The 26132-nt window shown below is 38.5% G+C and overlaps 1 protein-coding gene across 1 annotated transcript; it reads right to left on the bottom strand.

The window, feature by feature from the left end:
* Window positions 1-25361, bottom strand: LOC117329909 (laccase-2-like). The gene is made up of 15 exons (XM_033888139.1): window positions 25100-25361; window positions 20519-20619; window positions 17631-17776; window positions 15270-15378; window positions 15007-15113; window positions 14274-14380; window positions 13192-13331; window positions 12704-12871; window positions 10147-10271; window positions 9550-9692; window positions 8660-8730; window positions 8386-8512; window positions 1757-2041; window positions 781-948; window positions 1-516 (listed from the first exon to the last, which is right to left on the bottom strand). Exons 1-15 carry the CDS (start codon window positions 25344-25346, stop codon window positions 212-214), a joined length of 2349 nt encoding a protein of 782 aa, XP_033744030.1. The 5' UTR covers window positions 25347-25361; the 3' UTR covers window positions 1-211.
* Between the last annotated feature and the right edge of the window lie 771 nt (window positions 25362-26132).

Raw genomic sequence — 26132 nt, 5'->3', positions numbered from 1 at the left:
TGCCATATTGAACTTTTTTAATTTTTCATTATCTAAAAAGTTGTAATGTAAATACTAGATCTGAGCTGACCATACTGTTAAGACTCTCCACTGGAAATCTTGGTTCATCTTATTTTCTTGGACATTTTACTAATCATAATATGAATCATTAGGTTAATTTTCTTTTAAAGACTATTGTTTGTATTGTACACGTTTCTACAACAGACATGATTCACGCCAGTAGCTTTTGTTTCGATACACTGGAACCAAAGCTTTTGTTGGGATGTTCCATGGAATCAAATACCAACGCCTTGTTTATCTCCTCGCGTTTGTGAGGCAGTGACTCCTGCTTTTGAGACAGTTTTCGTTTGAGCATTCCGATAATTATAAGTGTAGCGATATTCACAGCCAAAAGTACACAGATAATGATGACGTATACTCTCCTATGATGTAGATATTTCCTCCAGTGCGCATGACGGAACCAGTGATGGTGACGATGTTTTCCGTCTGAAGTTTTATTGTGCCTCGGACTAATCTCTGAAATCGAAGAACCATCCGGTGTTTAACTTTTATCTGGCATATTTATAGATATTGAATTATTTTTAACTTTGTCAAAATACATCCCTATTATTTTGATAGCAAATGTTATTTTGAACGATCAATACGCAGAGTAAAAACCATACAATGGCTGGTACTGAAATATTCCAAACACTTTAATGTTTATCATATCATATAGATAAATAGATAGATAAATCATCTTATGTTCTGACGTCACCAATTTATATATTAACCAATCCTTACTTCTATTAGCCGTTAACCTGGCGAACTCTTCTTCAGAGAATTGAAAGTCCCCACATGTTGGGAATCCTTCAGGGGTCGGAGTCATTTCGGAGATTTCCCCTTCTTGGAACAGGACAGCCATTCCCGAGATCTGGTGCATCTCGATGTGGCAGTGCATGAACCAGTACCCTTAAAACGAGAGGTAAACCTGTGTAGGTAGACTGTCCTGGTCTCCGGAGGGCAGATCAATTCATGTGTAAAAGATTTGTCGTATAAATGCGCATACCATATACCGTATCTAATAAATCACAAACGATGATGGATTACCACTAACTTTGGTTATAACTAACCTGGATTATAAATAACCTGGATTATCACTAATCTGGATTATAACTAACCTGGATTATCACTAACCTTGATTATATAACTAACCTGGATTATCACTAACCTGGATTATCACTAACCTGGATTATCACTAACCTGGATTATATAACTAACCTGGATTATCACTAACCTGGATTATCACTAACCTTGATTATATAACTAACCTTGATTATCACTAACCTGGATTATATAACTAACCTGGATTATCACTAACCTGGATTATATAACTAACCTGGATTAATTATCACTAATTTTGGTTAGCACTAACATGGATTATCACTACCTTGCATTATCACTAACCTGGGTTACCACTAACTTTGGTTAGCACTAACATGGATTATCACTAACCTGGGTTATCTCTAACCTGGCTTGTCACTAACTTTGGTTATCACTAACATGGATTATCACTAACCTGGGTTATAACTAACCTGGCATGTCACTAACTTTGGTTATCACTAACCTGGATTATAACTAACTTGGCTTGTCACTAACCTGGGTTATCAGTACTTATCACTAACCTGGGTTATAAATAGCCTGGCTTTCACTAAATTGGATTATCACTAACCTGGGTTATAACTAACCTGGCTTGTCACTAACTTGGATTATCACTAACCTGGGTTATCTGATCGGATGCGCGCGACGACGTATCCCTTCCTTGGCACTATAATCGTGTCTTTCATTGGTGGGTTGTCGAGGTTCAGCCCCGGTACGTTTCCTTGTTCCCACGAGCTGTTTCTCCAGTGTGGATTGTTACAGCTTTGAGTGTTACACTGAATATCCTGATTATCCGCCTCGACCCTTCCCGTCTCTGGGTCGTACGTAGGATAAACAGTTTTCAACACGTGGAAGTGATGGCCGTGCATGTGAACAGGATGTGCCATTCCGAAAACTGCATCATCTGAAATTAAAACATAAAATATTCTCAACATGTGTTCTTTTACAAACACTGGAAAGTATTCCAGTATTAAGAGAATAAAAGTAACGCTAGAAAAATAAAAGTACATTTACAATTGTTATCATTCATGAAAAGGTTAAACAAAATATTAATAGATAATTAAGCAATGCACGTAAAAACAAAGAAAAACCAAACAGTATTAACAGATCATGTTCTGAATATCTTATATAGTTTGATAAATTACGAATGTAACTAAGGTAAAGTAACAAGATTTAACAATTAAGAGCCTTTATAACTAAGCATCAAAAATTAGACTGAAACAATATTTCCCTGTAAAAAAATCCCAGCTTTTGACGAGGAACGAGTTGTATAGTTTAGGGAGGTAAACCTTGATTGAGGAGTTGTATAGTTTAGGGAGGTAAACCTTGATTGAGGAGGAGTTGTATAGTTTAGGGAGATAAACCTTGATTGAGGACGAGTTGTATAGTTTAGGGAGGTAAACCTTGATTGAGGACGAGTTGTATAGTTTAGGGAGGTAAACCTTGATTGAGGACGAGTTGTATAGTTTAGGGAGGTAAACCTTGATTGAGGACGAGTTGTATAGTTTAGGGAGGTAAACCTTGATTGAGGACGAGTTGTATAGTTTAGGGAGGTAAACCTTGATTGAGGACGAGTTGTATAGTTTAGGGAGGTAAACCTTGATTGAGGACGAGTTGTATAGTTTAGGGAGGTAAACCTTGATTGAGGACGAGTTGTATAGTTTAGGGAGGTAAACCTTGATTGAGGACGAGTTGTATAGTTTAGGGAGGTAAACCTTGATTGAGGACGAGTTGTATAGTTTAGGGAGGTAAACCTTGATTGAGGACGAGTTGTATAGTTTAGGGAGATAAACCTTGATTGAGGAGGACGAGTTGTATAGTTTAGGGAGGTAAACCTTGATTGAGGACGAGTTGTATAGTTTAGGGAGGTAAACCTTGATTGAGGACGAGTTGTATAGTTTAGGGAGGTAAACCTTGATTGAGGACGAGTTGTATAGTTTAGGGAGATAAACCTTGATTGAGGAGGACGAGCTGTATAGTTTAGGGAGGTAAACCTTGATTGGGGAGGACAAGTTGTATAGTTTAGGGAGGTAAACCTTGATTGAGGAGGACGAGCTGTATAGTTTAGTAGTCCGGTTGCCAAACCCCGATTTCTCTCTTAACCTTGTATTTTCGTCCACATAATGTCTTTCAGTGATTTTTGCATGTTGGAGGGGTGCTGATCCCAGAACTGCTTAGTGCCACTCTGGCACCCTTGAGCATTTTGAAATATTCAAGATGGCGGCCAAGATGGCTGAAAAATCTAAAAATGGCAATAAGTTACTCATTTATTACTCTAGAGTTACATTTTTTGTGTGTACACTGGGGTTTTTAGGGTCATAGATACCACTAAAATCATGTTAAATACAATGCAATAATCAATACTTTAATTCAATCTAAAATAGTCTCCAAAATGGCCGCCGAAACCTCAAAATTGCAATAAGTCATGTATTGTTTCTTTAAAATGGTTATTGGTGTTTATGATTTGATATGGAGATTGCTCTATAGTAACACAATCACAATCAAAATATTGTTCAGTATGAATGGAAATTATGTTATGATTAAATGTTATGCCAGGTATTGATTATATTATATGCGACCCATAGAAGCCCTTCCATATGCAGTTCTCTAAAGCATTCTTGGAGGTCAGCATGTGAAGCGTCATTAACCTTGATTGTGGAATAAAATGTGGTTAGACATGTTTATCATAACATTCATGCGGTATGGCAATGGTCCTGGATGACTTGTCGGAATAATTGTTAACCAATCTGCTCTAAATGATGGGCACTGAGCCTTCATGTCTGCAGTCGCCTAATCAAAGACATAGCAGACATGCGCAAGGAAGACACAAAACCATAAGTTATTTCACACAGGGAGGATATGCCAGCTCGTATACGTACCTTAGGTTCGACAGACATTACAAGTATAGCATCAAGAGTGGCACTTGAAATTTGTGTGCAGGGGAAAGGGCAACAAGATGTCACATGATTGCGCTCATTACTCCCTTACCTTTTCAACAAGTTATCTGTACAGTCACAGAAAACAGATTGCAGGTCACAGACCTTATTTGTCTGCAGAAGTTAGAACGGGTGCGTAATCTTCAGCCTACAGACATTGCGTTCAATCACAGACTAGTGGTAACTGGACTTGACCCTGCGCCACATGAGGTCCATATGATTGTCTTGAAAGAACTGGCATGAGAATAACTCACGAGGAGGCAGACGCGACTATTCCACATCAAATGACGTGCCTTGCAACACAATGGCGCAAATGCATCAAAGTGCAGTAGGACGATTCATCTTACTGGTTTACCTGTACCACATCCAGAATCCGACATGCTCTGTCATAATGGAAGCAACCAGTCCACAATGGTAATCAGTAGATGAACGAGCACCGGCAAAGAAACATGCTAATATAGTACAACATCTTTTGTGCAGCACATGCTTTGTCAGGATGTGACACTATTGCCAACATGTTTTGCAAAAGGGACAGTACTGAAGGTTCTTAAAAAAGAACACACACTCAGATAGCTTGGGGAGCAGGCAGCAGATATAAAAGAAGTAATTTCAGAGCTCACATCATTTGTTGCAACATGTTATGGCAGCAAAATTATAGATAGCATCTCCAAACCTCACTTTCAAAATTAATATTGATATCTTAACTGACGAAGAATCAAGAAATTAAAGTCACTGTCACCAACACTAAGTCATTTGCTGAAAACGTAAAACGTGCTCATATACAGGTGTGCATTTAGAAGGCAGTACTAAAGAAAGGCCCATCTGATCTTGATGCGAGAGGCATTGGCTGGATCCGGGATGAAGCGTCAAAAACTCGTTCACCCGTTACACTGCCTTCCAACGTACCCCCAACACCCCCTGGAATTCTTTTTTTGTTTTTTGTTTTTTAATTTTTTAAGATTTTTTTCATAAATACAAAACATTTGAAACATATATGCACACACATTCTCACACTTACACCCACAGTAACTATAGTCCAGACTCATGATTCAATAACATCATCATCATCATCATATCATCATCATCATCGTACATAATCAAACATCATCCTCATCATCATATCAGCATCATCATCATCATCATCCTACTCCTCCTCATCATCATCGGTTCATCACCATCATCATTATCATCACCACCTTCATCACCCTCATCACCATCCATTCATCATCATCATCATCATCATCAAAAGAATCACACTTAACCATCATCATCTTCTATCATGATATCATCATCCATACTTAAATTATTATCATTTTTTTCTTCACAATAAAACATCATCATCCTTATCATCACACAAAAAACATCATCTTCATCACGATTATTTTAAGCTTGAACCACAAGCCTCACATCTACTTACATCATTTACATATTAACACACATACATAACCTAACCTGAATTTATACCGAGTGAGAAAGAAGCAGACAGACATACCATCACACAGACAAGACAGACAGATAGACACAGACAGACGCACCATTACAGACAAACACACACACACACACACACACACACACACAGACACCGACAGACACACACATAGACACACCATCACACAAGACAAAACAGACACACACACACAGACAGACGCATAATCGGACACACCATCACACAGATAATGCACACACACACAGACAGACAAAAATAAACACGACAGAAGCATGGGAGAAAATTTCTTTAAATGGTAAAAATAAAAAGTATTGGAAAGGAGCTAGAACAGGCGATGTCAGTCTTTGGGGACCCCCTGGAATTCTGAAGATGATCAGATGTGGTTGCACTAGTGATCATCCGTATGCAACAGCCTAGGTTTTCGCTGTCAGAAGGCTCAGTTGACATGCACAGTTTTCTGTGACTGCGCCATGGAACACATCTGTGAGAATCAGTGGACAACATATACAGATCAGCTGAGTGATACTGGAAATGGAACTGAGGATGGATGAGGACAGAGCTGAGTGAATATTATATAATGCAATTAAAGTGGATGTTATTATTCGCACAGTGTGTGCATTCGAACAATAGTCGTGAAAAAGGATGAAGTAACACAGATAGTTTCTTTTGTACTGGTGTGGTTGGGTGTCATTGGTACGCCTATACCCCAACACATCTGAAGTCTATGTATATGGGCTGTGGTTGGTGTCATTGGTACGCCTAAACCCCCCTACAATTGAAGTTTATATGTATGGGCCGTGGTTGGTGTCATTGGTACGCCTATATCCCATACATTTGAAGTTTATATGTATGGGCTGTGGATGGTGTCATTGGTACGCCTAATATAAACCCCCCTACAATTGAAGTTTATATGTATGGGCCGTGGTTGCTGTCATAGGTACGCCTATACCCCCATACAACTGTATGTGTATGGGCTGTGGATGGTGTCATTGGTACGCCTATACCCCATACATTTTAAGTTTGTATATTGGCTGTGGTTGGTGTCATTGGAACGCCTATACCCCCATACAACTGTATGTGTATGGGTTGTGGTTGGTGTCATTGGTACGCCTATACCCCCATACAACTGTATGTGTATGGGTTGTGGTTGGTGTCATTGGAACGCCTATACCCCCATACAACTGTATGTGTATGGGTTGTGGTTGGTGTCATTGGAACGCCTATACCCCCATACAACTGTATGTGTATGGGCTGTGGATGGTGTCATTGGTACGCCTATACCCCCATACATCTGAAGTCTATGTATATGGGCTGTGGTTGGTGTCATTGGAACGCCTATACCCCCATACAACTGTATGTGTATGGGTTGTGGTTGGTGTCATTGGTGCGCCTATACCCCATACATTTTAAGTTTATGTATATGGGCTGTTGTTGGTGTCATTAGTACGCTTATACGGCAACATCTTTAACGCTTAAAAACAAATCATTTGACTGATAAACATGATTATGATTTCGACAACCATCGTCATTGCGAGCTCTGAGTTCGTATATTGTAATTTTGGTAATTTGATTTTCATGATGGTCATTAAAATTCTTGGATTTGACTAAACACTCTAGGGAAACAATAACTTATTGCAATTTTGAGGTTTCGGCGGCCATTTTGGCGGCTTTTTTTAGATTTTAGATTCAGTTAAAGAATTGATTACTGCTTTGTACTTTACATGATTTTAATGGTATCTATGACCCTAAAACCCCCAGTATACACACAAACAATGTAACTCTAGAGTAATAAATGAGTAACTTATTGCCATTTTTAGATTTTTCAGCCATCTTGGCGACCATCTTGAATATTTCAAAATGCTCAAGGGTGCCAAAGTGGCACCAAGCAGTTTTGGAATCAGCACTCATCCAACATACAAAAAACACTAAAAACTATTATGTGGACGCTACTGCAAGGTTTAGTGGGCTGCTGCTGGACTATAGGGAGGTAAACCTTGATTGAGGACGAGTTGTATAGTTTAGGGAGGTAAACCTTGATTGAGGAGGACGAGTTGTATAGTTTAGGGAGGTAAACCTTGATTGAGGAGGACGAGTTGTATAGTTTAGGCAGGTAAACCTTGATTGAGGACGAGTTGTATAGTTTAGGGAGATAAACCTTGATTGAGGACGAGTTGTATAGCTTAGGGAGATAAACCTTGATTGAGGACGAGTTGTATAGTTTAAGGAGGTAAACCTTGATTGAGGACGAGTTGTATAGTTTAGGGAGGTAAACCTTGATTGAGGACGAGTTGTATAGTTTAGGGAGGTAAACCTTGATTGAGGACGAGTTGTATAGTTTAGGGAGGTAAACCTTGATTGAGGAGGACGAGTTGTATAGTTTAGGGAGGTAAACCTTGATTGAGGACGAGTTGTATAGTTTAGGGAGGTAAACCTTGATTGAGGACGAGTTGTATAGTTTAGGGAGGTAAACCTTGATTGAGGACGAGTTGTATAGTTTAGGGAGGTAAACCTTGATTGAGGACGAGTTGTATAGTTTAGGGAGGTAAACCTTGATTGAGGACGAGTTGTATAGTTTAGGGAGGTAAACCTTGATTGAGGACGAGTTGTATAGTTTAGGGAGGTAAACCTTGATTGAGGACGAGTTGTATAGTTTAGGGAGGTAAACCTTGATTGGGGACGAGTTGTATAGTTTAGGGAGATAAACCTTGATTGAGGAGGAGTTGTATAGTTTAGGGAGATAAACCTTGATTGAGGACGAGTTGTATAGTTTAGGGAGATAAACCTTGATTGAGGAGGACGAGCTGTATAGTTTAAGGAGGTAAAGTTTGATTTCAGAAGACGATTGTACGGTTTTAGAAAACAAACCTTGATTGAGGAAGACAAGCTGTATAGTTTTCCCGAGATCTAACTTGATTTTATAAGAACAATGACAGTTATCGCTGCAATCCTGGTCTTCACACGACGCATGCGTGTCATTTCCGGCGGGGTAAATCTGCAAAGAGGCACTACTTCAGTTAAATAACCATGAGAAAACAGTTCTGTGGTTTTGTTTTTAATTGATATTGATTTACCTAATTCTCACTGTAGTTAGAATACTAATACGAGGTTTTAAAGATAACCAATACAAGGATTACGTTACCTGTGGAGGGGCGGAGAAGGGAATGAACTTATGTCCATTGACAGAAGCCGTAAATGGAACTTCCGCTCCAGCTGTAAATATACAAGATATCTATTCATCAGGGAATGAATAAATACACAAAAATGCTGTTATTATCATTTGAATATTACCTCTACAATAAAAATACTGAATGTCACTCACATCTAAGAATTCACGTTCAATCTTATTTTTTTTTTTTTTTTTTTTTTGGTGTGTGTGTTTTTTTTTGTAATGGAATGAATGGACAGAAGTTTAAGGTTTTCGTTAATATTTGAAATCATTTTGAAACCACCAACATCTGACAACATGAAGCTGATAAAAGTAAGCAAATGATGACATTGAAATGTCTTGATAATAAAAAAAATCGGAGTTGTTTTAATGAGTTCCGAGAAGAACATTCTTTTTCACATATTTTGTTTCATCAAGATTCGTTCATGTAAATAAGTACATGTTGATTACTAAAACAAATTGCTCTACAAGACAGAAGCGTAATCGACAATTCTAATAATTGTTTGTAAAAACGTAGTTATTTTACAACAATTACGAAACAAGTTAATTTACTTTATACTTATCATGCTTGTTGTCCTGGATGGAAGCTCATGAGGAATCTTACAGTTTCTGTAGTACCCGGATAAACCCATGTAGTCGGATAGGTGACCTAATACATGTACCTTTTCACGTCCGATCGGGGAATCGAGCCCCGGCCGCCTAAGTGACAGGCGTGTGTTATCACTGCGCCACCCGACCACCCATGTGTCCCGATACAGACACCGTAATAGAAGTATCCACATTCTGGCGACTATATTTATAAGGAAACATTTGTAAAAAGAACGGCTCATTCAACGTTTGTTGATTTACAATTTAGTACTAACACGAAAAATGAAAATTGACGAATATTTCGTCAAAATCCTCTTCAGGTTCCGCTGATGGTACTGGGTAAATTGCCATTTGTTCCGTAGTAGATTTCAGGTCAGAAATAGGCGTACACTGGCGGTTATAACTTTCCGGATATTGTCTGAAAACGACAGTTTCACAATAAGTCACAATAATGGACTGACCCAAAAAGAGAGCTCATGGACTGACCCAAAAGGAGAGTTGATGGACTGACCCAAAAAGAGAGTTGATGGACTGACCTAAAAAGAGAGTTGATGACCCTGCCACCAAATTATACAGTTGAGGTCCCTACCTAAGTGGTCTGTCAATGACTCCACAAAATACGATAGTTGATGGACCTACCTAATCATTATACCCAAATGGACAGTTGATCTTACCCAAATGGACAGTTTATCTTACCCAAATAGACATTTTATCTTACCCAAATGGACAATTTATCTTACCCAAATAGACAGTTTATCTTACCCAAATAGACAGTTGATCTTACCCAAATAGACAGTTGATCTTACCCAAATAGACAGTTGATCTTACCCAAATAGACAATTTATCTTACCCAAATAGACAGTTTATCTTACCCGAATGGACAGTTGATAATCCTACATGGATCCTCGTTTGTACAGTTAACTCTGTCAGTTGTTGGGAGGTCATCGTTAACACCTGAGTAATGGAGGACAGCGACTGCCTTACCAGGGACCACGTCCTTTAAAACATGATGGCGGTGTGATAGTCAACGTAAAACGACAAATTAGTATTACACAATATAGATAGGAATGAAATAAACATCTCTCGTTTCCCTGGTAACGGGATCAGTATTTGTTATCACCTTGATAGTATCGATATAATTGTTCATCCTTCCATTAACAGTGCACACTTTTGTTCTCTTGTAGTATCCTTATTAAAATTGATAGCGGTCATTCTCGTTTCCATGGTAACGTTTTGACAACACACAAAATATATAAACAGTTTGTATTCTCGTTTCCTAGGTGGAACTTTAATACATATGACAACAGTTGACAGTCAACAGTTCTACATGAACAAAGTAACTAATTATCCCCATTAAAGGTGACAATCTCCTTTATCATGAACTAGGTAACTGATTCATCCCCATTAAAGGTGACAATCTCTTATATCATGAACTAGGTAACTGATTCATCCCCATTAAAGGTGACAATCTCTTATATCATGAACTAGGTAACTAATTATCCCCATTAAAGGTGACAATCTCCTTTATCATGAACTAGGTAACTGATTCATCCCCATTAAAGGTGACAATCTCTTTTATCATGAACTAGGTAACTGATTCATCCCCATTAAAGGTGACAATCTCTTATATCATGAACTAGGTAACTGATTCATCCCCATTAAAGGTGACAATCTCTTTTATCATGAACTAGGTAACTGATTCATCCCCATTAAAGGTGACAATCTCTTATATCATGAACTAGGTAACTAATTATCCCCATTAAAGGTGACAATCTCCTTTATCATGAACTAGGTAACTAATTATCCCCATTGAAAGTGGACATTCTCGTTTCCCTACACATCCATTTATTAGGAAACAACACGAAACCTTTAGGTCATCCTTCACTACAGAAAGTAAAAGTACGTAGTGTTAACTACTTATATAGTCACATGATCTGTGTCATTAGAGTACTATGTGTTGGGGGGGGGGGGGGGGGGGGGGGGGGGGGGGTGTTGTTGTTGTGATTCTTGCTATTGTTGGCGACGTGTTGCACCCGAAAGCTCATCGGTCCGGAGATCGGTTGCTGTGTATCAGGGAGAGAAATGTTCCTTGAGTTCGCCCGCAACGGGTCAAGTATCTGGTACAGATAGGCCTTCATGTTCTCTCGGGAAGCTGTTACTTAGGCTTGTGTGGATCTTAAGTTGGTGGAAATGACATTTCGTGTTGGCAAGATTTTCGCGTCTCTTATGAAGACCTAGCTGGGTTTAATTCTAACATGAGTATGTTGGTGAGGGGAGGTAAGTCCGCGATGTAGACTGGATACTCAGATTCTGTACAGTTGCTGAGTGGAATGACAACCCTAGGGTTTGAAGCTAAAAGGGAAGGTCATATCACTATGTTTATCTTGAGAGTGGCGGGAGAGATCGGTCATGGTTCCTTTGATGTAAAGGTGTGCCGTTACTGATTGCTGGTTGGGTGCGATGGTCGTCCACGGCCTCCGCGGGGCAGTCGTCATGGCTGGAGGTGTTCGGTTGGTTTTCCGGTTTCTGATATGCTTCACACCTGATCAGATGGTCGAGGATCCACTTTACTGGGTGTGACGTTTATGGAGCCCTGCCTGCGGTCGTTGTTTTTAAGTCTATTGCGGCTCTACCATTGGGGAAACATTGGTTCAGTGATGATAGGGAAGGGAAGGGTAACCATGTAGTCATTAAAACCAAGGAGTAATGCCAATTCTTATGTGAATGTTGCCGATAAAATCCAAACAAATGGCTGGTATCGTATAATATAAGGTTGATTATCGACATGGAAGGAAACACCCTTGGAAAACGTATAAATGTCCTAATTAGGTATCATTATGATTGTCTAACAATCGTATAAATGTCCTAATAAGGTATCATTATGATTGCCTAACAATCGTATAAATATCCTAATAAGGTATCATTATGATTGTCTAACAATCGTATAAATATCCTAATAAGGTATCATTATGATTGTCTAACAATCGTATAAATATCCTAATAAGGTATCATTATGATTGTCTAACAATCGTATAAATATCCTAATAAGGTATCATTATGATTGTCTAACAATCGTATAAATATCCTAATAAGGTATCATTATGATTGTCTAACAATCGTATAAATATCCTAATAAGGTATCATTATGATTGTCTAACAATCGTATAAATGTCCTAATTAGGTATCATTATGATTGTCTAACAATCGTATAAATATCCTAATAAGGTATCATTATGATTGTCTAACAATCGTATAAATGTCCTAATAAGGTATCATTATGATTGCCTAACAATCGTATAAATATCCTAATAAGGTATCATTATGATTGTCTAACAATCGTATAAATATCCTAATAAGGTATCATTATGATTGTCTAACAATCGTATAAATGTCCTAATAAGGTATAATTATGATTGTCTAATAACTTACCTCCCCGTTAGCAGTGGCCTCTAGTGTCTCTCCTCGAATCCAGTAATTTTGCTGATGTGCGCCTGCGTAAAGAACGATGTCGACTCTTTCTCCGGTGTTGACAATGATCGACTCTGCCGCCATTGTGATGACGTCATTTCCGTCCACCGCTATAACTTGTACGTCGTGCTGGGGAGAGGATTGAATGAGAATCAGGAATGCTTCATTGTGTATTCAATACCCTAAATCATCAGATAATTGCAAAACTGGGAAATATTTGTTTTTAATCGCCACATTATAATTTTGGGAATATCTGTCACCGACTCTCTTTTCATCACCAGATAAGCGTTAAGTGAATTGAAGTCTTTATTGATGTTAAAGATATATTTCATAAGATTTACCGGAAGATTCCCACATCCCAGTCAGCAAACATCATTCCGTTCCGTGACGTTCCTCAGTTAAAACTGATAGATATACGCTCAACGTGATCTGACATTGTGTCTACGTACCTGATCTATTGAAAACCGGAAGGCAAACAACATCCCGGCATTTATCAACCGGAACCGGTAGTAGGAGTTTCGTTTGACCTCGAATCTCTCTAGGGGTAGAGCCTCGATGTCGCCAGTGTCTGAATTGTGGAAAGTGTGGCCTAAACAGAAAACGGCGAGGTGTAAAGTGATTAATCTGACAGTAACGACTACATAGAAACCGTACCTATTGTCATAGTAGTTTGTCGATATCAGGATAATAAATAATTTTCATTCATAAACAAAAAATATCTTTAAAAAAGATAAACGGCATAGTTTTAATGCTGGTAGTTATAATGTAAAACTGCTGTAAAACTGTGTTGAAATTAATTAACGAACTAAAGCGTTTCAGCACGTGTAACAAAATTATATCAGTTTGAATCATTTTTGGTGATAATAAGACTGCATTTGAATCAGGAATATGATTTTATTAATGTGTCATTTGATAAGATACATCCACTTATTTAGCTTGCATTCAATCTTAACTTTGTTTCGTTTTTAACTGCATATCTGCATTTTGCATTTACCGCTACATTGACCGATCACATACTTCATATTGACCAGTAACGCCACCTGTTGCGTCATATCCGGGGCCAAAAGAATATTATACGGAAATGCAGAAAAAATTACCATGTGACTTAGTAAAATGTCACATAATGCATTACGGAGTTTGGAAGAAGAAACGCTATCTGGCTTCTTTAGAGCCGGTAATAAAGTCAATGAATGTGACAGAGCGCATGATTAATTAAATCTCCGCTAGGTATCGAACCTGGGACCTCTGGCTTACTAGACTTACGCTAATCCGATCAGGGTAAAAAGAAGCCGAGCGTTATATTGCTACTAGTACTTACCAGGGTTACATCGAAACAATAAATATGGTATATAAAACACAGAAAGAACAGTGGGATGCCGAGAGGTGGTCTCTATTTAGTATAGTTATGTATCATGATGTATTAGTCAGTTGAACTTTGTAATTTTCGGCTTAGGACGCGTTCTCCTTCAGATGATCGGACACAAACAGAACCTTTTCCACCTCACTAGTAAGGTACCATGTAGGATCCTACCTTTTCCATTGATGAGCCCTGATTCGAAAGGTGTGAACCCCACACCTCCCCCGTCTGTGCTGGACGTTGTGGTGTAGCACTGCGATTCATTCAAACCGTAAGAATAGCTGGAAATGAACACTTGAATTAACTTCCAACATATGTTTCACACATTTTATTTTCATTTTTATCTGTTTTTCTTACGAACTATATAAACATGTTGACTGTTGACAGTATACTAACAAACAACACTGGTGTACTTTTATGTTTCTCTGCAGATAAAATATCGTTTTTGAGCTAAATAGAAGGTATTTACCAGGGTAACATTGAAACAACAAATAAGCTAAAAAAAACCCCACAAACACACACACTCACAGACACACCCACACACACACAGAGAAAGATTGAACATAGAGCAAAATGCAAAATAAGAAAATGATGAAAACAATACACATTATTATGCTTCTCTGAAGAAAAGATAACCCCTAAGACGTCGTTTAAATTTCGTTTGATTGTTTCTCTATTCGGATTGAAATACTTTTATAAAAAATTAAGTGAGTTACGAGTATTTATCCAGAGAGAGAAGTTGTGAAATCTGCCAGTGTGTTCTTCTTTCCACTCCTGCATCAACTGTACAGCTGCTGGAAAAGTCAGTGACGTCACACGGATATCTGTGACGTCACAATGGGCAGAGTAACTGGGAATATTAATTTAGGAAATATTGATTTATATTCTTGATTATATATAGACTTACCTCGTGAGACCCCAGTCCAACTCCCGGTTGATTTCAATGGATTGGAACGGAAACCAGTCATGCAGAAACACAATGTAGTCCTTATCAAACGTGTACTCATCCACTTTCTACGGAAAATATGACATTTGTTGATGATTTCATTTTATCATATACAGATTTGAGTGGCTTAATTAACTTTTCAAAGAACAATAGTTAGTGTTAAAGAGTTATTGAAGACCTAGTTACCTCCCTTGAAATATGAAAATAATGACGTAGAAACTAACCTCCAGTTTGGGCCTTGGGAGGACAATTAGGGCCCCGGCCAGGCCATCAGTGCGCTCCACTCCGAGATGAGAATGATACCAATGAGTACCTTGAGGATCAGCCATCCACCTACGTCACATATGATAAATACGTCAGAGACAAAAATACGTCACAGACACAAATACGTCACAGACACAAATACGTCACAGACACAAATACATAACAGACTCAAATACGTCACAGACACAAATACGCCACAGACACAAATACATCATAGACACATAGTATACACTGCTAGGGAGTGTGACAAGGTCACTACAGTATGACACACTGCTATGAAGTGTAACAAGGTCACTACAGTATGACACACTGCTATGAAGTGTAACAAGGTCACTACAGTACAGACGGACTCTATGCTTAGCTGGCTATCCTTCCTTTATCTTTCCTATCTATGAGACTGGCATGATTACATGGTGATAACAGTACCCGGATGATAGATAATAAGCTACTTTGTATGTATACATGTGTATTAGACATATCCCCTTCCGTTCAACTCCTACAAGGTCAGGGGTACAGATGGACAACAACAGGTCGTGATTTTAATGTCCACCCAGTTTCACTAAAGGTCGTGAGTGTACACGTAGACGTTAACGTAGACGTTAACGTAGACGTTGGTGTATCTCTCGTCTAAAACGAGTTTCACTAAAAGTCGTAACTCCGTAAGGCGTAAAGTTACCCTTAAATCTACACGTAGGTCTATGTCTGCTCTTGAGTACACTTAAAATAAAACGTAAGTGAATACAGGAACTTTTTAAAAGAAATACTACTAGATGAAATTACTGGAAAGACCATTCTTCAACCATGATCTATGAACACTTAATTGAACCATTCAATTGAAATGATAAGTTAAAACTGTTCCTGTCGTAAAGTCTAATTACGGAATTTAAAAAAAAAGAAAGAAGATAAATCAATGAAATATGAATAGACTGATATTATAACGATTTGTTTCTCTACCAGCATCTGAAAACATCGATTCTTTTAAAGCTGATAAAATAGTGTACCACATAACAGCCACAGGGACATTAATATATTTTTGTTACGTGTTCTTTGTTCTTAACGTGAATAACAATTCCGAAATGAGAAAATGCATGTTTTATTTCAGTAGAATCAAATAGTTAGTTTAAATGACTTACTATCGTAATAAATGAAGGAATGTGTAAGAAACTGACTGGGTTACGCCCTGGAAATCACGGCTGATTCAACGCCATTGATGTTAGCACCAACGTTGTTAACGGGATCTATGTAATTACCATTCATTAACGGGATCTATGTAATTACCATTCATTAACGGGATCTATGTAATTACCATTCATTAACGGGATCTATGTAATTACCATTCATTAACGGGATCTATGTAATTACCATTCATTAACGGGTTCTATGTAATTACCATTCATTAACGGGATCTATGTAATTTCCATTCATTAACGGGATCTATGTAATTACCATTCATTAACGGGATCTATGTAATTACCATTCATTAACGGGATCTATGTAATTACCATTCATTATTCATGCACAAAATTGTTTAAATGGAAATCGAACTCCCATTAATATGTATTAGAAATAACGCGCTCTTTTCATTCTTAGTATTTCCGTTGTTTCCTCTAAATTTTAAGAGTAAGAGGAATAAAGTACAATACAAATACATCTCAAACAACATCAAAAGAAAAGACAATACATTCAGACTCATGATCACACCCTTACATTGTGACACACACATGGACAGACACACAGGTGGACACACACACACATGGACAGACAAGAATTTATGACAACCCAATCCGGTATAATATTTGTGACAACCCAATCCGGTATAATATTTGTGACAACCCAATCTGGTGTAATATTTGTGACAACCCAATTCGGTATAATATTTGTGACAACATAGGTTTAAATTCAACGATACACACTTGGATAAGTTAATTAATTTTGATATATCTTTTGAAAAGGTACATGCTTTTACATCCATTGTAACCACTCACCTATGTGTTACTAATTATAGCCACTCACCTATGTGTTACTAATTATAGCCACTCACCTATGTGTTACTAATTATAACCACTCACCTATATGTTACTAATTATAGCCACTCACCTATATGTTACTAATTATAACCACTCACCTATGTGTTACTAATTATAACCACTCACCTATATGTTACTAATTATAGCCACTCACCTATGTGTTACTAATTATAACCACTCACCTATATGTTACTAATTATAGCCACTCACCTATATGTTACTAATTATAGCCACTCACCTATATGTTACTAATTATAACCACTCACCTATATGTTACTAATTATAGCCACTCACCTGTACGTAAAACTCTCCCCGGGGTTGATCGGACAATGAGACACTGTCCCTACCCCGTCCATCCAGGGGGTCAGCCACTGGACCATTCCGTGCCAATGTATCGTGATACCTTCATATAAAAGGTTGTTCTGTATCTTCACAGCAACCTACAGCAACAAAAACAGTGTCACAAAATTCACAGTAAGTCCTAATTCTATACAGCCTCCTACAACACGGTCGACGTCACAAAGTTTCCATCTAGTGATTGGCTACAGATTAGATGGAAATTCGGGACGTTTTGTATTTCATAGACGGCAGTGATTGGCCACAGACCAGATGAGCATTTCGGGACGTTTTGTGTGTTATAGACGGCAGTGATTGGCTACAGATTAGATGGAATTTCGGGACGTTTTGTGTGTTATAGACGGCAGTGATTGGCTACAGACTAGATTGGAATTTCGGGACGTTTTGTATGTTATAGACAGCAGTGATTGGCTATAGACTAGATTGGAATTTCGGGACGTTTTGTGTGTTATAGACGGCAGTGATTGGCTACAGACTAGATTGGAATTTCGGGACGTTTTGTATGTTATAGACGGCAGTGGTTGACTACAGACTAGATTGGAATTTCGGGACGTTTTGTGTGTTATAGACGGCAGTGATTGGCTACAGATTAGATGGAATTTCGGGACGTTTTGTATGTTATAGACGGCAGTGATTGGCTACAGATTAGACGGAATTTCGGGACGTTTTGTGTGTTATAGACGGCAGTGATTGGCTACAGACTAGATTGGAATTTCGGGACGTTTTGTGTTATAGACGGCAGTGATTGGCTACAGATAAGATTGGAATTTCGGGACGTTTTGTGTGTTATAGACGGCAGTGATTGGCTACAGACTAGATGAGAATTTCGGGACGTTTTGTGTGTTATAGACGGCAGTGATTGGCTACAGATTAGATGGAATTTCGGGACGTTTTGTATTTCATAGACGGCAGTGATTGGCCACAGACCAGATGAGCATTTCGGGACGTTTTGTGTGTTATAGACGGCAGTGATTGGCTACAGATTAGATGGAATTTCGGGACGTTTTGTGTGTTATAGACGGCAGTGATTGGCTACAGATAAGATTGGAATTTCGGGACGTTTTGTATGTTATAGACGGCAGTGATTGGCTATAGACTAAATTGGAATTTCGGGACGTTTTGTGTGTTATAGACGGCAGTGATTGGCTACAGACTAGATTGGAATTTCGGGACGTTTTGTATGTTATAGACGGCAGTGATTGACTACAGACTAGATTGGAATTTCGGGACGTTTTGTGTGTTATAGACGGCAGTGATTGGCTACAGATTAGATGGAATTTCGGGACGTTTTGTATGTTATAGACGGCAGTGATTGGCTACAGATTAGACGGAATTTCGGGACGTTTTGTGTGTTATAGACGGCAGTGATTGGCTACAGACTAGATTGGAATTTCGGGACGTTTTGTGTTATAGACGGCAGTGATTGGCTACAGATAAGATTGGAATTTCGGGACGTTTTGTGTGTTATAGACGGCAGTGATTGGCTACAGACTAGATGAGAATTTCGGGACGTTTTGTGTGTTATAGACGGCAGTGATTGGCTACAGACTAGATTGGAATTTCGGGACGTTCTGTGTGTTATAGACGGCAGTGATTGGCTACAGACTAGATGAGAATTTCGGGACGTTTTGTGTGTTATAGACGGCAGTGATCGGCTACAGACTAGATTGGAATTTCGGGACGTTTTGTGTGTTATAGACGGCAGTGATTGGCTACAGACTAGATTGGAATTTCGGGACGTTTTGTGTGTTATAGACGGCAGTGATTGGCTTCAGATCTAGACTAGATTGGAATTTCGGGACGTTTTGTGTGTTATAGACGGCAGTGATTGGCTACAGACTAGATGAGAATTTCGGGACGTTTTGTGTGTTATAGACGGCAGTGATCGGCTACAGACTAGATGAGAATTTCGGGACGTTTTGTGTGTTATAGACGGCAGTGATTGGCTACAGACTAGATGGGAATTTCGGGACGTTTTGTATGTTATAGACGGCAGTCAGTGATTGGCTACAGATTAGATGGAATTTCGGGACGTTTTGTATGTTATAGACGGCAGTGATTGGCTACAGATTAGACGGAATTTCGGGACGTTTTGTGTGTTATAGACGGCAGTGATTGGCTACAGACTAGATTGGAATTTCGGGACGTTTTGTGTGTTATAGACGGCAGTGATCGGCTACAGACTAGATGAGAATTTCGGGACGTTTTGTGTGTTATAGACGGCAGTGATCGGCTACAGACTAGATTGGAATTTCGGGACGTTTTGTGTGTTATAGACGGCAGTGATTGGCTACAGACTAGATTGGAATTTCGGGACGTTTTGTGTGTTATAGACGGCAGTGATCGGCTACAGACTAGATGAGAATTTCGGGACGTTTTGTGTGTTATAGACGGCAGTGATTGGCTACAGACTAGATGAGCCTAATCACATCCATTTATAACACGAAAAATGTCACAAAGTTCCCGTAAAGTCGGACTGTTGATGTATATTATCAAAGTGTTTATTTTGAAACCCTCAAACTTATAAATGAATTTTTACATATTGGTGAATTGGCCTAACTGTAGAACTTGTCATTGAAGCCATCTATAGGACTAAAATTAAAACAATATTTTAAGCGGAAAGTTTTCAACACGAATATCGATAAGATTTCGGTAATAATATTTTACAGTACTGGAATACCATCTTGTATTAGTGAGGCCGGAATACACGCAATTCTTCAATCCAACCACCAAAGAAGATTTTATGTTTTAATTCCAGGACGGTTGGTTTTGGTTTTGAATTACATCTACATGTTGTAAGACCATGGTCAGTGAGCAAATGTTACCTGTTGACCCTCGTAAACAACGATGGACGGGCCGGGCACTTGACCATTTATGGCATACACGATCTTGTAATGTCCGTCAGCCATGATAGTATTGTCCATTTCTGAAAAAAAGAATTGAATACATTATAAGTACCACCTCGTACACTTACGTACCACATCGTCCACTTCCGTACCACATCGTCCACTTCCGTACCACATCGTACACTTCCGTACCACATCGTACACTTACGTACCACATCGTACACGTCCGTACCACATCGTACACTTACGTACCACATCGTACACTTACGTACCACATCGTACACTTCCGTACCACATCGTACACTTACGTACCACATCGTACACTTCCGTACCACATCGTACACTTACGTACCACATCGTACACGTCCGTACCACATCGTCCACTTCCATACCACATCGTACACTTCCGTACCACCTCGTTCACTTCCGTACCACATCGTCCACTTCCGTACCACATAAACTTTCGTAACTAGGCGTTTTACAAGAATTCCTCTGGAATCGACTTGAATTTTGCCTAATAATTTCAACATGTTTCAGGTTTTAAGCTTCTACGAACTATAGAAACATTAATATAACAAAATGGAGAGGTAATTTGCAAAGCAAAATATAATAACATTCCATAAAAACTATTTAGCTTTTGTACGTGGCGTGGTACAGTGTCTCTGTAGTTAACCAGACAGGTTAATGGATCAGACAACTCGTTAACTACACAAACCAGACAGGTTAATGGATCAGACAACTCGTTAACTACATCCAAACCGGACAGGTTAATGGATCAGACAACTAGTTAACTACATCCAAACCAGACAGGTTAATGGATCAGACAACTAGTTAACGACATCCAAACCGGACAGGTTAATGGATCAGACAACTAGTTAACTACATCCAAACCGGACAGGTTAATGGATCACACAACTAGTTAACTACATCCAAACCGGACAGGTTAATGGATCACACAACTAGTTAACTACACACAAACCAGGCAGGTTATTGGATCACACAACTAGTTAACCACACAAACCAGACAGGTTAATGGATCAGACAACTAGTTAACTACATCCAAACCGGACAGGTTAATTGATCACACAACTAGTTAACTACATCCAAACCGGACAGGTTAATGGATCACACAACTAGTTAACCACACAAACCAGACAGGTTAATGGATCAGAAAACTAGCTAACAACACATAACCAGGCAGGTTAATGGATCAGACAACTAGTTTACCACACACAAACCAGGCAGGTTAATGGATCAGACAACTAGTTTACCACACACAAACCAGACAGGTTATTGGATCACACAACTAGTTAACCACACACAAACCTGACAGGTTAATGAATCAGAAAACTAGTTAACTACATCCAAACCAGGCAGATTAATTGATCAGACAACTAGTTAACTACACCCAAACCAGGCAGGTTAATGGATCAGACAACTAGTTAACTACACAAACCAGACAAGTTAATGGATCAGACAACTAGTTAACCACACACAAACCAGACAGGTTAATGGATCACACAACTAGTTAACTACACACAAACCAGACAGGTTAATGTATCAGACAACTAGTTAACTACACCCAAACCAGACAGGTTAATGGATCGGACAACTAGTTAACCACACAAACCTGACAGGTTAATGGATCAGAAAACTAGTTAACGACATCCAAATCTGACAGGTTAATGGATCAGACAACTAGTTAACTACACCCAAACCAGACAGGTCAATGGATCGGACAACTAGTTAACCACACAAACCTGACAGGTTAATGGATCAGACAACTAGTTAACGACATCCAAATCTGACAGGTTAATGGATCAGACAACTAGTTAACTACACCCAAACTAGGCAGGTTAATGGATAGAGACCAGAAAACTAGTTAACTACACAAACCAGGCAGGTTAATGGATCAGACAACTAGTTAACCACACACAAACCAGACAGGTTAATGGATCAGACAACTAGTTAACCACACACAAACCAGGCAGGTTAATGGATCAGACAACTAGTTAACCTCACCCAAACTAGGCAGGTTAATGGATCGAACAACTAGTTAACTACACACAAACCAGGTAAGTTAATGGATCAGACAACTAGTTAACTACACACAAACCAGGTAGGTTAATGGATCAGACAACTAGTTAACCTCACCCAAACTAGGCAGGTTAATGGATCGAACAACTAGTTAACCACACACAAACCAGACAGGTTAATGGATCAGACAACTAGTTAACCACACAAACCAGGCAGGGTAATGGATCGCACAACTAGTTAACTACATCCAAATATCGGCAGCTTTGCTTTTGATATTGACTGACAAAATATCAGAAACATGCACAATTTCTATTGATGAAATCTATACAGAACGATGATTATACGAGTGTCGTTGCCTACAAATAATGTAATTAACACCGAAATGTACAGGGAAAAGGTGTATCATATACAAATACCGTATATTTTAGAGGTAATTAGTGATATTTCGGGTCGAATTTCAGGACTTATTACTCGAAGAACTTTGGTTTATCTTGAGAGTAAAACTGCCTGATCAATGTAAAGATCATAACCTTTACTATTTAAAAAAAAAAACATATTTCTCAGAGAACATTATATTGTATGCGAATACTTCAAACAGTGTCGCTTTATGACATATTACCAGGTATGACCTATTACCAGGTATGACCTATTACCAGGTATGACATATTACCAGGTATGACCTATTACCAGGTATGACCTATAACCAGGTATGATCTATTACCAGGTATGACCTATTACCAGGTATGACCTATTACCATGTATGACCTATTACAAGGTATGACCTATTACCAGGTATGATCTATTACCAGGTATGACCTATTACCAGGTATGACCTATTACCAGTTATGACCTATCACCAGGTATGACCTATTACCAGGTATGACCTATCACCAGGTATGACTGTATTACCAGGTATGACCTATTACCAGGTATGACCTATTACAAGGTATGACCTATTACCAGGTATGACCTATTACCAGGTATGACATATTACCAGGTTTGACATATTACAAAGTATGACATATTACCAGGTATGACCTATCACCAGGTATGACCTATTACCAGGTATGACCTATCACCAGGTATGACCTACTACCAGGTATGACCTATTACCAGGTATGACCTATTACCAGGTAGGACCTATTACCAGGTATGACCTATCACCAGGTATGACCTATCACCACGATGACCTATTACCAGTTATGACCTATTACCAGGTTTTATTGTTGAAGTCAATGTACATCATTCAGTTTTATTTTTCATTGTAAAAACTTTGAAAATGTCGACATCCTTTCATGTTTTCTGATCGAGAAAGCATAAAACCTGTTTGTGAAATGATTCAAGATGGCGGATAACGTGTGATGACTTAAAATTGAGATTTGATAAAAGACATTTTACAGGAACAATGGAATTTTGTCCACGAACAAATTTTACCAAAACAAATGTGGACAACCCGTTTAAATTTGTTTAAATGTCCCAGAGAACTGCGCTATGATGTGCATAGTGTGGTCATCTGAGGTGTACGACATGGTTCACTTTTTAATAAAACAAACAAACAACAACAACAAAAAATCAATGTCGTATGCTGTAAAATGATGTTAAATTCTCTAGAGTATGATTTGCTGTAAATTATGAGGTAAATGTTTTGCCATGTCAATATCTTATGGAAGTTATACACCCACTTCTGGTTCTTTTTAGAGAGTTCCAATAATTACCGGCCTATGTTCGTGTTTGATAACTAAACACAAAAATCACTCAAAGTTATCATTCCAAAATGATAATTATTGATATTAAATGATTTAACAAATGTCTTCATCAAATCTGTACAATTCCTTTATTATCAATCAAAACTTGAGAAAGTCAACTCTTATCAGAGTTATCTCCCCCGAGGGAAATAGGTAGTCCGAACCATCTTCAGCATCATGCAATTTTTCTTTCATGGATTTTGCATTAATCTCCTCCAGGTGCCTTTGTCATTTGTCTAGCACTTGATCAAAATGTTTTGCCAACAATTTACCAAGATATAATCACAACTTTTAGATGAGAATTTGGCTAAATATCAGATGAAAGGATCGTTTTTTGGAGGTCGCTGTAAAATAATTATCATGATTGATTTCTCAGACTTTCACTCTGTACTTTAATCACTCCTAGGATCATTGTCATTCCAACTGTACAATATTTTGTGGTACAGCCGAGCCCTCAATTTCTAACACAAACGATGTGCAGAGTTTAAGTGTGCTAGATCAACGTGTGTTCGTGTTTATGTCTCAAAATGTAGACATCGAATTGTTTGCCTAACTTTATATATTAAGCGTTAAAAAGGTAATTTACAGGCCCTGTAGACCTTTTACATTTTACATATTCAGGTATGTTTCAGTAAACACCAAAATACTGCAAAGTTGTTTTTTATAATCGGATGATGGGAACCCCACCTTTTCAAGCGGGTCATATATCAATTAGTTTTATTTTTCTAATCGAACAAATTTTTAGCTTTTGTCAGCTATTGAATGGGAATATTTTTACCTTCTTGCGTCAATTCTTCGTAGTCATCACAACCAGTCCGTTTGTACAGAGAGCCATTCCTGTTAACAACTGGGTTGCCGTTTCCGCCTTCTTCATAAACAACCATCGTTTCCAAATAATCAATCGTCCACTCAAATTCACAAACTTCTACTTCCGGTGGACATTTTGGAACAACCTCCTGTTCAAAAGCTGCAGTAAAAGTTAACAAAACACAGAGTAGAGAAACACAGCTGACTGGGCCCTTCATTTTGAATATTAACGAGTTAATATGACTTTGTTTATATATATACGTGCACCATCAGCGTCCTAGCTTTCTTATCTGTGCCCCCGGTATCACTTGTCACCAGATTAACAAAACATGCAGATAAATAAATTGATCGGCTCATTCAGGGTGAATTAAAGTACAAAAGTGTAATATATTGGCATTCCACGTGCTGTAAATGATTTGTCGACGGACCATAAAGAAACAAGAAAACACTCAATTCTATTTTACTATTGATCAACATTCCAGATCTCACCTAGGCATGATGACGTCATGTGGTTACGATACCATTTCAGTTGTTTCACGTTTCGTCAAACGCTTCACATGTCATACATAGATATTTAACACAAACCTGTGATAGGTCATACCTGGTGATAGGTCATACCTGGTAATAGGTCATACCTGGTGATAGGTCATACCTGGTAATAGGTCATACCTGGTAATAGGTCATACCTGGTAATACGTTATACCTGGTAATACGTCATACCTGGTAATACGTCATACCTGGAAATAGGTCATACTAGGTCATACCTGGTTATAGGTCTCATCTGGTAATATGACATATGTGTTTACACCAAAATCTTAGTGACACCAAACGGTGTCGGAGAATTCCACGTTTTCATATAGTAGTGCGCTCTGGTCCTACACCAGACATGGTGTCAGGGCCAGAGGAAACTCATTTGAACATTCATTATGCTTTCGAAATAACAATGGCGATCACACATTATCAAGTTACAAGTTTAAACCTTTCCCTTCCAATCTGACTATTAG

The sequence above is a fragment of the Pecten maximus genome, chromosome 6, assembly GCF_902652985.1.
Source record: "Pecten maximus chromosome 6, xPecMax1.1, whole genome shotgun sequence".
In the NCBI taxonomy this organism is placed as follows: Eukaryota; Metazoa; Mollusca; class Bivalvia; order Pectinida; family Pectinidae; genus Pecten; species Pecten maximus.
This window is presented reverse-complemented; position numbering and strand designations above follow the sequence as displayed.